We start from the raw sequence: 16,059 nt of genomic DNA on the forward strand, positions 1-16,059 counted from the left end.
ATGGCCAACAAATGTAACGAAACCCAATCACCGCGGAACCCAATGGTAGGGTACCATTACTCTGGTAGCCCAAGGCAAAGGTAGTGAACGTCCTTACGATTCCTAATAGAAACTCAAAAAATACGTACCGTACCGACCCGCTCCACTCGGTGGAATCACGCCATAAGTCAGAGTCTTAACTTATCAACATCCCTATGAAATTGTAAGTACAAGCAATATGTCCTTACTCCATAAGGTCAATTAGTCCACAGCCCTCACAAAGGTATATATACAGAACACACACAGGGCCTGATGGTGGATATCCAATATGACAGGGACCTTTGTTGTTCGGGAGAAACATGGACTATACTAAGAGCAGAGAGAGGGCCAGCTCTATTCATATGTAGAATATTAAATCTCCTCAGACATTGAGGTATTAAAAAAAGGATGCTGGCTAGACTGATGGGAGAGCGAAGAAAATCACTCATTGATTCATTCCATCAATAATACTGACTGTGATTCAGTTTGGAGAAGTGGGAGGCAGTTGATAGCCTTTGCACTGCGAGTCCACAAACCTTGTGGTCTGACAAGGCTCAGACATTTGCATTGTTTTATAACTCCATCAAAGAGTGTAAGTTCAAACTATCTCTGTACTATCTCTGAGAGGTTGCATTTCAGCGACAGAAAACTGACAAGGACGCTCCGTCATTCTTCAACACACAAAGTTCCACTAACTGAATAAACTACCCATCGGTATGTTGTATACATATATGATGAAAAACATTGTGTCGCCCTGCTTTACTGAGGCCGAATGGCCGAACCAGCCACTGTGCCCAAAACAAAGAGCTACATCCTTTCTGGTACACAAAGGCCACCATAGCTTCCTGATGTGCTTGGAAAAAGGAGGAGTCAGTTGAATAGTTCTCCATTTGCTGCAATCTGCAGTCTCACCATTAGATGTCACTAATTCTGACACACTGGAACTTTAACAACTAGAATAAAAACGACATAGGAACATGACAGTTAAAATACATCACTCATGGTTGTCTTTATCGAAGCTGGGCTGGCCACTGCCAGGCTACTTTAATTATAACTGTGAATGGTTTCCAGACAGAAACTGTCTGTCTGTCTCTGTCTTTCTGACTAGAATATCTATCTTTTATCCGACGCATTAAACCTGCGCTCCCACACCCAAGGTACACACACACACACAGAGCATGTTCCGTTAAGCAGAAGTTTCTTGGTGTTTGGCACAGACTCGTGCTTCAGCTGTGAGGAACAGCCCAATTTGTCAAATAAGAGTGCATGGAACTAATCACATCAAAGGAGCTGCTACCAAGGATAATATCAGCCCACATGCACAACACCTCAGTCATTAGTCTGCATCTGCAAGACAAATCACCACAAACTGTACACAAAATCACGCTAAACACTTGCAGTGTATTATTGACATTAGATACTGCAACATATTTGTTAAGTTGAATTAAATCAGACTTGATATTTAACTTTCTGAATTGTCTTCTGCTCAATGGCTCACACCATAAATCTGCACATAGTGAAGTGGTGCTGCATGCACATTGTGGCAACTGTGTCTATGCAAATGCGCTCGCTTCGAAGAAAAATGGCTTTTCTCGTTGGCACCGTTACGTCTAGAGTGCACTCGCCTCTCGTCGGCTTGAGTGGAAATATGGATCAAATGGATGAAAGAGAAGGAGAGGACAGCTATGAAAAGCATTCTTCCTGCTCAGCTAAAGCAGACCAGAGCGTTTGTCTCTTTTCTGTCCAGTGGATATCTCATCCAACTTGGCATCTCAGCACACCCTCATGTGAGAAAACATGCCCTCTGTGGGCCTGTGCTGGACAGAGGCACAATGGCATTGGAGGTAGACAACCACCGATATAAATTATTTGGGCTTAACTGGTGCCAATTGCTGGTTGGGAACCAAACCACTAGCATTTGTATTTACTTAACACAGTCATTACAATTATACTGCAGCATGTCGACCACAAGCGGCTCAAAAGAAGTCTTTTATTTGGAAAGTCTCGATTCTATCAAGAAAAGAACATCATGTCTGGGATGAGCGTGTGTGTGTGTGTGTACACCGCTGCTTACATGCATACCTAATAAGGTGGATATCAGTAGGAGAACAAAGCTGTATTGTCTCTCTGACTGGCAGCTAATTCAAGCTTACACGTGTTGCCTTTTACGTGGCTGAGACGGTGTTATTATGCTTTGCTTCTGTTCCTTTATTTACTTTTCATTGTAGATGCTGACAATGTTGTTGTGAGGTGATCTAGCATGATGGAGGGGGGGGGGGACACAAGCCTTTTATCACCATTCCACCGAGTCGAGTCTCTTTACTTGGTTTTTCTATTTCATTTCTGTTGCATGGAAGTAAACAAACTTCCTCACGTTCACTCTAACTCGCTCATCGTCTTCTACCGCTTTATCCTCCACATGAGGGTTGCGGGGGGTCAGCTGACATGGGGCAAAAGGCGGGGTGCACCCCTGGAGGTAAGAACAGGTGAGAAACAACCATCCACTCTCACAGTCACACCTACAGTCAATTAAGAGTGTCTAATTTGCCAAATCCCCTCCTCAAGTTCAACTGTAACCAATCAGCACCTACGATTTCACACACGTGCACCTACGTGTTTTAAAGGGACACGCACCTACTCTGATGTGCAGAGAAACAAACAAAGAACATAACTTGCTTTCCAAACCTCCCTTTTTCCTCCTTAAAAAACACATCAGGGACTGTCAAATTGCTGTCTCTAAACTTTGTGATTTGCCAAACTATGAATAATTTGTACATAAATTAAGTGAGGGGTAATGAGAAATGCCAGGCGTCTGTGATGAGAGGAAATGGAACGCAGCAGTGGCCAATCAACTCATGAATATTGGAAATAGAATCAACAACCCTCACCTAACGTGGGAAACATGCTGGGATGAAAATCCTGAATGCAGAGTCAATAAGCTCCCACAGCTCTTGTGTGTGACCAGCTGTAAATTGAGGGGCAGGGGCTTCTGGGTGGACATGTGGAGATGGGCCAGTAAAGATAAGATAAACTGCTCCATCCCTCCTCGCTGGGGGGATTCTGTTCTGTTTCTCTGTTTTCTCCCGAGCTTTGAAGATCTAATTCCTCTGATCTGTCATGCCTCGCCTCCCGTGATGCCCAGTGTGCCTCTGCTCATGAGCAGGACAATGTGACAGCGATCACGCCAGAGCACAGTGTGAAAGTCGGCCCTTTGGAACAGGCAGACGCCGCTAATGTATATTCATTAACGGAAAATGGTTGTGATGAAACAGTACATCTATCGCTACACACTGTACTTCTAAAGTGTAAGAATTTTAAAAAAAGAAAGAAAGAAAGAAAGAAAGAATTTATTGGTGGTGTATGCTGACATTTTCATGCAGGTTTTTTTTCATTTATTGTGCCAAATAATTTTTCATGTGGAATGAATTGGCCACAAGTAAGACAGTGAGAGATCCTCTCTGCTGAGACTTCCGGGGATCAAGGTTTTATTAGGTGCTGGTGGTTGGTCAGCAGCGGCACTGAAATGCACAGGGTGAAGACCCAGACAATATTACAATAATCTCCTTATGCTCCCACATCCTCTCTCCGTCTTCAAATCTCCCCTCCCTCCCACACCATGGGAGCGTCTGCCTGGGAGGCACATCAGCATATATCTCCCTACAGTCTGTCTCTCTGCTACTGTGGCAAATCAATTCTTAATAAACCATCCTTTGCTATACCTTTCGTTTCCCCCTCCTTAAAGCTGCAGGGCAAATCAGCCTGCCAAGAGGATGAGAGGGGAGCGAGCAGCTGAAGGAAGACACAAAGTGGGGGATGAAAACAACGACCCATCACCTACAATTAAATTAACAAATCACTGTTCTTAATTAATCAGGGAATTTTCAAGCACAACTGTGGGCTTGAGACGTGACTGACATGGCTAGCGCTCCCTGAATCTACTTCTGTCGGTGCTGCTGTGGTGGGGAAGCACGGGGAGGTAAAGGACGAGAGGAAAGGCAGATAAAAGCTTAATAAAAACTCTCTGCAGAGCTCCCTGAGCAGAATGGCGAGGCTGTTACCCCCTCTTTGGTTTCCTCTTACTCCCACTCCTTTATATCCTCATTATTACTCCCTTTCTCCCCTCCCACTAATACAATATATATATCTCACCTTTTCCACCCTCCTTCACTCTCTACCCCTTTTTTTCCCTTTCGACTCTCTGCTGCTTCTGAAACCTATGTTTGCTAATGAGGTGTGGGATTGACAGCTGGATTACACCTTTGCTTTCTAATTCAATCATTTCTGTGTTTAGGACAATCACCAGAGCAGGGCATCGCTGTCCTCCTCTTGGGAAGAAAAGTCATCAATGTATGTGTGTGTGTGCGAGTGTGCATGTTATCAAAGCCCATACATGTGCCGTATCCTATTGTGCGACTAACCTTTTCCGAATCCAAATTCATGGGAGGACAATAAAACACTCATTATCTCCACTGTACACTGTGACCAACAACATGCCAGTCATTATGCACACCCACCAACACTCTGTAAAATGGTTCATAAAGCAATGAATGCTACAGAGTAAACCCATCTCCCTGCCTGTCCGAGTCCTGACTCGGCGCCAAGAATGTATGAAGCGCCTGTCTGCAGCTACTCATCCTTTTTTTTTTTTTACCTCAGAGATGAGCAAACCATGTCTACTCCTGTGAGTGTGGCTGCTCCTCTCAGCGTTCTCCTCATCCTCACTCTCTCCTACCCTACCCCTATCCCTCGGCGGAGCTCTGCGGCCAAAAGGATTCACTTTGTTTTTGATCATTCACAGACTCAGATCTCGACAACTTATCTGCTTCTCTACAGTCTACTGGGCCCAGAGGAAAAAAGTGGGGCCTTTTATTACCCTCGCTCTGTGTCTCCTCCTCTGATGTGCTGAAAAAGACAATAGATGGATGGATGGGGAGGAGGAGGAGAAGAAAGGGATTCTGACCAGTGTGCTTTTAAAAGCATGGCGGTCCCAAGGCCTAAAACTGCTGTTCGGTCGCCAGCCTACGTCTACTCATGAAGTACCATAATAACAACCATAATAATATTACAACACCCTCTGTAGCCCCACAAACGCTGTACTGTCACACAACAAGCATTCTGTTTTTGACACACAGCAAAAGCATAATTGCACAAGGGCTGTCACATTTAAGGGATTTTCACAGAGTTTAATTAAAGTGACTTAACATCTCCTGCAGGTTATTAACCACAACAGTTAAAAACAGCAAAATGAGTCAACACTGTACCAGCACGTCAGCTCTTAAATGGCGTTAGCACCTTTTTCCCCATCTGACTACAAGGTTGTACAGTCTTTTACGGTGGCCTCGTTCCCACCGCGGCGTTTCATTGTCCCCCACAAACTGAAAATGAACAAAAGTTTATCTCGTGGATGTTCAGTGTGCCTCTGACTCTTCGGTGTCGGGGAATAATTCCCTGCACATATAAAAGCAAAAATGACTCTTCTTGCTCAGTTTGTTAAAAGCAAATTACATCCTGCAAATCCTGGAAAGATGTTTTTTCTTTATGTGGCACAGCACCACAGTGTGTTTGAAATAAAAACACTGCAAACAGACTTCATGCAGCACCGTGAACTTCACTGTAAAGGTTAGCATTCGGTGTACGACAGAGCGAGAAAGTGTTCACTATTAACACTCCAAGACAAGACAGCCATTGCCACGACAACATTGTTCAGTTTTTGACAACTCCTTGACAAAAAACTCCACCAGATTAATTAAATAAAACAACCAGGAGCCGCATCACCTTCAGAAAATAAAATGTTCTTTCGGAAATTCTCACACATACAGCATTAAATGACAGTGAGGCAGATTTAATGCTCTTGTAAAACCTGCTTCACCACACCATAATCTTCAAACGCTCTAACTGCAAAGGGCAATGCATTTTCATCCCTTGTGCTCGTAGCTTGCTTTTGTGCTATATTTACTCACATGCATTGATTTTGGCAATACACCAAACTGCAAAGTTTGCCGTAGAACATTTGAAGAAAAAAAATAAATAAATCTGGATGCCCTACATAGATGCGTGCTCTCATCACATCCGCACTCTTTTAATAAGTCACATTAATATTTCATATTTCGTAAGCATTGATTGACAGGTTTATCATGTTGTCTCAATGTTGTCTCATCTTCTTAAGAGTCGCTCATTTCTCCACCGTCGATCAACACACTGGGAATATAAATGAATGCCGCACTTATCGTCTTGCAGTGAGGACTCACAGTTACGGCAAAAGCTGAAATAGGCAACTGGGTCAGAAACATGTCATTATGCTGATAAAACACAACGCACAGAGTAATGACACTCGAAAGCAACACTATCTGCATTTATATTGGTTGCCATTAAACCTTGCTTTTTGCTAGAATGACTCCATTTACAGCACAGAGGCACTGGGTTATACAAGTAACAATTGAAATGTTCTACGTTTATGTATGTCATTTATTTAACTTGTTCTTTATTTAGAATTCCACAAAATGGGTTGTCCATTGTGTGGAGTGTGGAAGTGTTTGAGATGTGTATTCCTTCATCTGCCCCTAATATAATAAACATGTCTCACACATTACCGTATATGAATCTCGCCTATGGGAAAATCAATCACAGTCAAAAAAAGCCAACATCTATCTCGACATGAACGATCAGAGGGTTTGTAAAGATCAGAGGTCCCTTTGTTAGGCCCTTATTAGCTTTTAGCCTGTTGTGTAGCATAGGCCCAGCCACTGAGGGACTCATCATTGTCTTTGATTAATTAACATTTCTGGCACTCTGTTTGTCGACCCTCAACTCCGCCGCTCGCTTCTCCCTCTGGCCCCTGTGTTCCTGCACAGCTTCCTTGTTCCGAGGCAATGATTCGACTGCGTGCTGAACTTAAGAACTTAATGGGGAACATTCACAGCGAGTTCAGGACACAATTAGTGATTACCAGACAGTCGTGTCTTCTGAGGGCTTCCATACTCCGTTTCATCCTTCCTTAACAAAGGCGAGGGATCTTCAGGCAAAGGGAATAGCACATGAGGCTGTGATGCTCGTGGATTTGTCATGCCCACATTCTCAGAAAAGACCGTAGCCCTCTACTGGCTGATAAACACAGCGTGAGAAGAAACGGACACAAGTCTCTTTAATTAACAATAACGATCCGATTTCAGCTTGGTGAAAACCAGCCAGCGTGGACGGATAATAGAGAGCCGAGTTAGAGGTGAGGATAATGAAACCTTACATTTAGCACATTCTTTTTTTTTTCTTGTTAGAGGTTTTCATAACAATGGTTATAAAAAAGCTTTTCTTTAATTATGTCATATTACATGTAGCAGAAAACTTTGTTTTAAGGATCTAGCTGCATTTTTAATTTACCCAGCAGTAGATTTTGACACACACACTAACCACAAAAATGTTGTCACCGGTGTCTCCTGCACCACCACTGCCAGTATGTATTTGTCACAGCACCCCAGCTAAATATAAAGAGATGGATCCCTGCTAGCTGAATCATCACTTTAGCAGTTGCCTTCACAGTGCATGCATTTCTAACTGAATCAATTAGGCGCTAATTAAAATGCTGCCACAGACAAACAGTGGCAGTGGAGAACTAAGGAGTGAGTGGGCAGGAGGAGGACACCACAGAGTTTGGGCCCGGGCCCAAGTTATACTGGAGGAGCAGTCAGTCAGGTAGTGAAAATCTGGGTATCATTTATACGCGAGTGCCTTAAAGGCTTTTTGTTTATGCATTGCTTTGCATGATTGAGCGTGCTCGCTTCATTAGGATAAAGAACCCTTATATTTCCTGGAGCCTGTTAAGAGGAAAGTGTCTTTATCCTTCCACGCCACCTCTGATTTATCCCCCCCTTCCTGTGACTGAAGCCAAGTTGAAGGACATGGTAAGTGTGGCTCTCGAGCTAAGAGAAAACAGCCATGTAAAGGTAATCTTTATCCCGCTGGTCTAATCCCCGTCTACCACATCTTAGCGAAAGAGCAGCCCAGTGGACGCCTTGCATCACTCTTGCTACTCACGACAAACTATTTTAGCAGAGACAGCAGGGACACCTCACAACAGCTTAAACACAGTCTGTCCGACATTAACACAGGGAGAAAAAACACACAAACAAAACAAAAACAGACAATATGTGCATGAGCGTGTCTGAGTGAGACAAAGAGAAACATAGAGCTAACAGTGCCCCCTTGTCATCTTACAGCCTTCACAGCCCATCAGACCATCTGTGCATTAAAGAGCTAGAGTCCGAGCAAAGTATTCAAATGGGTTTAATGTCTTTGGGAGGGCCATAACCTTGGTCCTGCAGGAGCCCAGAAGCCCCATCATCCCGAGGTAGGAGGTCTCTTAATGTACCAAGCAGATGACAGGGATGCAGAGTTCACACACACACACACACACACGCACACACACACACACACACACACACACACACACACGTACGCAGAATGCAGGGTAATTCAAACTGCAGGAAGTCACCCCCATTTTTTGTTCCATCCACATTCCTCTGCCCTCCCTCCTCACCTCCTTTGTCCCTCCTTTCAAAACAAAAGGGAGAAGATGTCAGAAATCTCATTAAAATATAATGGCCTCCACCCGCTTTCTTTCCTTCTTTTCTTTTTTTCCCCATTCTCTCCTGCTTGCCTTTCTAATGACCAGCTTAAATAAACCTGGAGGATGTCCACGACGCACACGGCACACCGGACAGCGACCTTAGAGCACAGCATGTTCAACCACAAAAACACACACACACACACACACACACACACACACACACACACACACACACACACGACTGCTCCACAGCGTGTTTTCCCCAAGCCTAACAGCCTAATCAAAAACAACTCCTGCAGGTGTAACACCCGCCTGCACTGCTTATCTCATAAACCACTCATGTGTGGACCTTAAAAGGGAGAGAAACACAACTATAGGACTAAATCATCTATACGAGCCTCTCTGGAAACCCCTCACACAATTCTTTCAAACTACTGGACATATACATCTGGTCTGAGGTCACACATTAAGTAAACATGTGTCAACTGACTATTTGTAACTGCTCCCTGGAGCCAGATTAGCCGTTGGCCCGCGGATCATGAACGAGAAGCTCGGCTACAGCCGCACGTCTGTCTTCATCGCCTCACAAGACATTCAACAAATGTCATCCTCTTGCATTTGTGTATTTAAAAACCATGAATGAAAGGATGTGTCTGTGGTTGTCACCGGGACTGAATACCCTCGCAAGAATTAGCCATAAACCATGTAATGGATCAAACAGATGGCGAAGCGAGAAAAGCAATTTGTGCTGTTATTCTGCATTATAACAGAGATTTGGTTGGTATTATGAGAGCGGCGGGGGGTTGCAGAGACAAAACTAGATCAAGAGAGAGTCAAAGACGTATGGAACTTTGTGAAATAATGTCAGATACCATGACTCAAAATGTTTTAAGAGACAAAGAAAACAATGACAAAGGTTTAGGCAAAGGAGGCTGCCCTTCTGCTATCAACCCAGATAAGACAGATTGAGTGTCAAGAGATTTTGGGCAAAAGTTAAACAGGAATCCAAAAGACTCTAATTCTGTTAGTGGGTGAAGAGGAGGAGGAAACGGTACTGTCCTTCCCTACAGAGTGTGTTAAAAGAAGAGGCATCTTTTATTCAGGCTCCTATGAGTGGGCTTCTGTCGCCGCATCAGCACTACAGAGACCGTGTGTCAAATCTGCTTTTGGGAAGAAGGAAAGTACATGGGGAATCCAACGTTATTAATTAATACCAAAGGCAGAAAACCTTGTAGGTTTATTTATGCGATTGAACCCTTTTTTGGGTTTTTTTTTCCCCCATGTGAAAAATAGTTAGGTGCATTAAATCGAGAGTGAAAACTACTGTGGAACTTCTGCACTTGCAAGTTTGAAAGCTGATGTTCTGAATACAAAGCCTGCAGCTAAGTAACAGCTCAGCTACCGGGTTCTAAAGAATCACCTAAAGCCTCACAGGAAAGCTTCACCAACCAATGCAAGTGAGACTCATCACCTCGGGCCATGTGGGTGCCCACTGGAAGAGGTTTTTTATTGTAAAAAAAATCATCCTGAAGAACATTGCAGCTCTTTATTCAGAGGCACAGTTCTCTTGTTTTGTTTCCATTCTCAAGCAGGCAACAGTCAGAATATGCCAGAATATGCTGTGAACGCGTTACATATGTGGTGGCACTGAAGATCTAGTTCAGAGATGCAAGGTGTGTGAGGAGGGAGTACTGATCATCTGATCACTCTACTCTTACATGAGGAGGTTTGAGTTCAGAATATACCAGCCTACGAGCATTTAAGACACCTAACATGAGCATGTGTAAGAGTAATAGGGTGAAAATTCAAGGAGCTTTGAAGGAGTGCATGTCAAGTAATATTTGTTTGTAAAAAAAATAAAAATAAATACATAAAGCTGATAGACAGACAGACAGAAGGAGCTGCAATAATACAACAGTGTGGCCAAGGACAGAAAGAATCATCTGAATACATACAGACGTTCACAGTGACTTAAGAGATCACCTCACCAACAACCAAGCAACAACCACAGGAAGAAGTATAGAAAGTGAGGGCTGCCCAAAACCGACAGGAACCAAAGGACCAGGACAGCAAAGTGGACTCACTGAGCTGAAACCTGACTTTGCCTGACTTTCATTACCAGGATCAGAATCAGAGGAGGAGACACAGGCGCACACGTGACCCTCATGTGCAGGATAAAGACAATGAATGAATGAATGAAATAGACGTTAACAAAACAGGAAATAGGTTTTAATAATTATACAACAGAACAATAATTGCAAAACAGTTTCTCTCTCTGTGTGTGTAAGAACAGGCAGCCATAACAGACCTAGTGGAGCTTGACCTCAAATGATGCCCTAAGTGAGAGAGTGGTAAATAAGCCATCATAAAAGGCAGCAGGCACCCTCAGCTCTGGCTGTATCGTTTATATATGGTTGCTACTTCTCACCCATAGAAGCCCATTATCTAAACCCTGTTGTATGTACTTTAATATTCAAACTGTCACTTATTTACTGCTAAAAAAAATAAAAAAGCTAATTCAATTTTTTCCAGTGTTTAATGTCAGACCTCACTACCAATATGCAGTATTAGAAGACAACTTATATAATCAGAACTCAGCTCTGTTTTGTCCTTTTCAGACATTAACTTTCATAACTGCCAAGAGTTTTAGAGATGCGTATTAAAGATTTAATTCACTCAGCAGGAACAATGCAGTAATGTTTACCAATGACGCTCTTTTTATCAGAAAGGGATCAAAATAGGCAGTGCTCATTAAAGGAAGATTAATCAGAAGCAAAGTCGGTGCAGACTGGAGATGACTTACGATAAGGGAGAAAATTAAAATGGCTAATAAATGCATTAGAGAAACATGAGAAAAGTTGTTGCTTTTCAACCAACACAATGCAAAAATGATATGGGAACAATAAAAAATGCAATGTGGCCTGATTTAGCCAAAGTGTGACCAAAAGCAAGTCATTTTACTTGCTTTTGGTTTCAAATAACAATATTGTGCTCTGACACGATGTAATGCTGTGCATCAGATTGACTTAAAATGATAAAAAGTAAAATCTAAGGCTCTACTCCTCCTCCTCCTCCTCCTCCTCCTCCTCCTCCTCCTCCTCCTCTTCCTCCTCCTCCTCCTCCCTGCTGACCTGCTGTGGGGAACCCAACATCCCCCTTATCATGGCCATGGTCCTAGATCTGTCCTTCCCATTATTCCCCTGATGGCTAACATGAATATACAGTATATATATATATATATATACACATATATATGTTCATGTGTGTGTGTGTGTGTGTGTGTGAGAGAGCGAGTGCATGTGTGCATGACTGGGTGTCATTACTCCAGCCCCCATATGACGGTTTTGGGTTAAACAATGTTATTATTAAAGCCCTTCCAGAGTCGCTTTGTGCCCCCCTCCAGTGACACCCTTACCGTCTATAAATCAACTGCCTGAGCCCTAAGTCATGTACCGTGTGTGTGTGTGTGTGTGTGTGTGTCTTGCCACAGCAGCTGTACTCTCCAGATGCACGTGGAGATGACACTGCAGCTGTCACGGCAAATATGAGCACCTAACTTTTAGCCCTTCAACAGATAACAAATGATAAATGTGAAACTAAATGCTTTTCATTGTGATTCAGGGGGGGGAATAATGTACCTGAAAGTGATCTTTATGTTTAATGAGTGGGAACTATCATGGTTTATTTGGTGTGACTGCACAGCAATATTTGAAGCAAAACAAAACCAAAAAAAATTGTGCAATCAAATCACACTAATGCATCTGTTGTAAGTAGTTAAATTGATTTGCAAATAGTGAAAACAATCCTGCGACACGTCAGCAAATGAGTTTATGTCGGGAATGAGAAGACACAAAGACAATTTCATCACCCTGAAACCAAACCAGATGAAGAATGCTCTTTGAAATAAATGGCTCCTGTGCGGCACCAGTGGCTCCTTGTGTGATTGTTTGTGACTGTGTTGACACCCCCTGCTGGGCTGAAGACATCACTACCACACTTAGAACAAGCTCCACATCCCTGTCCCACATCCAACCGCATTGCCAGTCAGGTTACCATACACTTAAGTTAATGAAACACTCGCACTGATACCCTTCAGACTCATATCAATCAAGCCACTGACAGACACAAATGAAAAGATGAGAAAGGAATGAAGTAAAAACAATGTACCCTACACAGTCCAGCTGTACATCCTTAATCTAAAATACTTTATGTCCACGTGCACGTCATCACACACACTCAATAGAGAGAGTCTAGACAGCTGTATTCACACCATGTCTCTCACGGCTAAGTAGAGTGAGAAATAAACACTGAGCAGTTGACCCACAAAAGAGCTATTGTGCGCCCACAGCAAAACAATACAGCTTAGCTGAGCTATGAGAAAAAAAGAGAAAAAAAACATTGGGATCAATAGAGAATTGCAATTAGTCCACATTGGCAGGAGCGATGCTAGATTAGACACAGGATGTCGATTCCATTTCCTGCACTATCGGGGCCCTTGAACTTGGTCAGCTCCACGTGTAATCGGGGTAACACATATTCAACTGCAAAACCTGGTGTAAATGTGCAGATTACGTGAGATCGAATGAAGAAAGCAGTGATTATGTCAATGTTGGGGATGTGGAGGAGTGTCAGAAAAGCAAAAAATGAATACGAGGTGATGCACATTTATGTGGTGCCATAACTGAACCCCTTCTTCACTACAATAGCAGACTGTTCACGGGACCTAATCTATTTTATTCATGTTTTCTCCGCTGTTGTGGAAGTTTCACAAGCTGAAAATGACAGTGTAGGAAAAGAAAACACCAGTCTCGGTAGAGATGAGGCTCTTATTAGCGCTGTCGAACGTCTTTACAAAATGTAAAAGAACCCAACACGTTGATGAAAGGTCTTACCTTTACGTATGCCCTGGCCTTGCAATACATCCTTTGAAATCAGCACAGAGTAGAAGCTTTGAGAGAAGCCCGGTCGGCAGGGACCTTTGGCAACATGCTCCCCATTACTCCTCTGGAAAGGAAGAGAACACAGTGCAAGGCATCAATAAACATGGCCTTCGAAAACTCTGAAACGAAGCTCCAGATGCACCATATACACATTATATGTATGTGTATATATATATATATATATATACACACATTATATGTATGTGTATATGTATATATGTATATACACACACATTATATATACATATACACATATATACATATAATGTGTGTATATATATATATATATATATATATATATATATATACACACACACACATTATATACATATATATACATTATATGTATGTATGTATATGGGAAAACACGTTTAATACCCTCACACTCTTATGCATGTGACACAAATTGAACTGTGTAACAAAGAATTCAGATGAAATGAAGTGTTTAACTCGCGCGCGCGCGCACACACACACACACACACACACACCAAAAGAAAACTGCAGCATTTTCTCACTTCACTGTTAATCTAGCAAAGGAAGGTCCGGGGGGGTTAGATTGATTTGACCCACTACGACCACTTATCGCGCGTGTACACGCACAAACGCACAAACACACACACACACACACACACACACAGAGAGTGAGAGAGACTGGTGCCAGGGCAAACTGGAGTCTGAATAAAGAGGAGTCATCAGGGACTGAAGCTCCTCTTCACTTGTAAGAGAATAAAGCAGCTCTGACATTTCGATGCCGTTTACCACACATTTACATGAGAGCAGTGTTTTAGTAACAAAAGCAGCCAAAGCCAAAGATTCTTGGCGAGACGTTAAGAATAATCCACCGGCGCCGAGTTGATTCTCCTTTTATTGACGAAACGGTGAGGAAGAAATGTTACAACTTCGAATTGAACTTCTTGCTCGCTATCGCTTTCGGTCAAGGGAAACCATTTAAATCTCTATATCCCATGGCTGCTGCTGCTGCTGCTGCTGCTGCTGCTAAATTACGCACAACCACTAAAAGACTTTAAAAGGCATCACACCACTGGCGATCAAAGTGCTCAATGTTCTTAACTTGAGTGAGACGCAGCAGCCCCAGTCATGAACCCGCAGCCATGTAGATACCACCACTGTTCACTTTCCACCCCCCCACACACTGTAATTCATGATGGGACTAATTAGCGGACTTGCAGGGGGAATACAGCTGCGTTGCAGCAGCCTGCTCTGACACTGACTCCATCCGGCTGTACGCGACTTTATTAAAGCTTTTGTGTGCCTGTGCCGGTGCCGCCGCCGCCGCGGCCGCTGCCGCAGCTTTGAAAGCCCTGCACCTCAGAGACGCCGCATCTCTCGTACAGTCTCCCAACTCCTCTCCGCACATCACACGCTGCACCAAATAAGAGAAATCTCACCCAGAATGTGTCGAGAAGAAGGGCTGCTGTCAGGACCAGAGCCAAGTCAGTTCTCATGGTGGCGTGTGCGCGCGTCAGGGCTTCTGCCTGGACGAGGAAACCAGAGACAGGGTTCGCTTTGATTCTCCTCCGGAGATTTGTTTTATTCCCGCTCTCTTCCTCTGGCAGACTGTGCGTTAGGTCCGTGTTTGCGCTCCGCGAGTGTGCTGCAGCTCTGTCCCGAGTTTCCCCGGCTCTCTCATCTGCAGGTGAGCGCTCCGCTCAGCACCAAGGCGCAGCCAGCGTCACTCTCTCCAACCCCTCCTATCACCCGGTGCAGGAAAACTCCCCACACTCACTTAAAGAAACACTCGTTAGTGAGCTCGACAGACGTGGAACTTATCCACTTTATTTCCATTACTTTATTCACTCATTTGCAAACATGTGGCTTCAACATGTTGCCTTTAGTGAATTTAATGCATTTCCCTGTTACTAATTATCGTGTGCGTGTGTTTCTGATTTGTTCCATCATGGTTGTGTGTACACTATTACATTGTGGTGGATTATTAAGAGGTTTGTGTGAGTGTTGTTTCTTTTTATTTTGTACTGTTGGTTTTGTTGAGATTATACATATTCTTTAAAAAACATGTTTTATTTTTGTGTTAAAACCCCACTAATTTAAATCCAGACTAACTGACATTACAGTGAGTGTAACAAGCTGCAGGTGATCAGCAATTAAAAAAGAGAGAGAGCGAAAAAGCCTTTCTAATGCTTCCTAATCATTTTTGACAGAACCCAGATCATTAAAAGATATGAAAACTGAGCACAAAAAGTAAAGATTATCTCTTTGTTGTAACAATTACTTTTTGGCAATGAACCTTAAACCGTTGGAAAGCCTGTTTATTTCCTTTTTAAATGGCGCCACATTTGTAAGGAAAATGCATTTGTGGGTTGAGCAGCAGAGTTGAGTCTGTGGGTTGAGCCCATGAAAAACTTGCCAAATGTTTCCTGCCAATGTCAAACAGCTTATTCTGCTTTTCACTCTTTGGTGTCGTTTTATTGGATTGGACGATTGGAAGTCTGAGGAAACAAGATATGTTTATTTTTAATTGAATTTCAATTAAACTATTTAGAGAGATGTCGAGATGAGATT

The 16,059-nt window shown here is 43.1% G+C and overlaps 1 protein-coding gene across 1 annotated transcript in view; it reads right to left on the minus strand.

The window, feature by feature from the left end:
* LOC131469035 (cadherin-4-like) overlaps positions 1-15,231 on the minus strand; it is a 226,326-nt gene extending 211,095 nt beyond the window's left edge. Inside the window, exons 1-2 of the mRNA XM_058643864.1 lie at positions 14,928-15,231; positions 13,471-13,582 (exon numbers count right to left, since the gene is read on the minus strand). Coding sequence (XP_058499847.1) covers positions 13,471-13,582; positions 14,928-14,984 — 169 coding nt within the window. The 5' untranslated portion in view covers positions 14,985-15,231. The remainder of the gene's footprint in view (positions 1-13,470; positions 13,583-14,927) is intronic.
* Positions 15,232-16,059: the final 828 nt, after the last annotated feature.

The sequence above is a fragment of the Solea solea genome, chromosome 11 (assembly GCF_958295425.1).
Source record: "Solea solea chromosome 11, fSolSol10.1, whole genome shotgun sequence".
NCBI lineage: Eukaryota > Metazoa > Chordata > Actinopteri > Pleuronectiformes > Soleidae > Solea > Solea solea.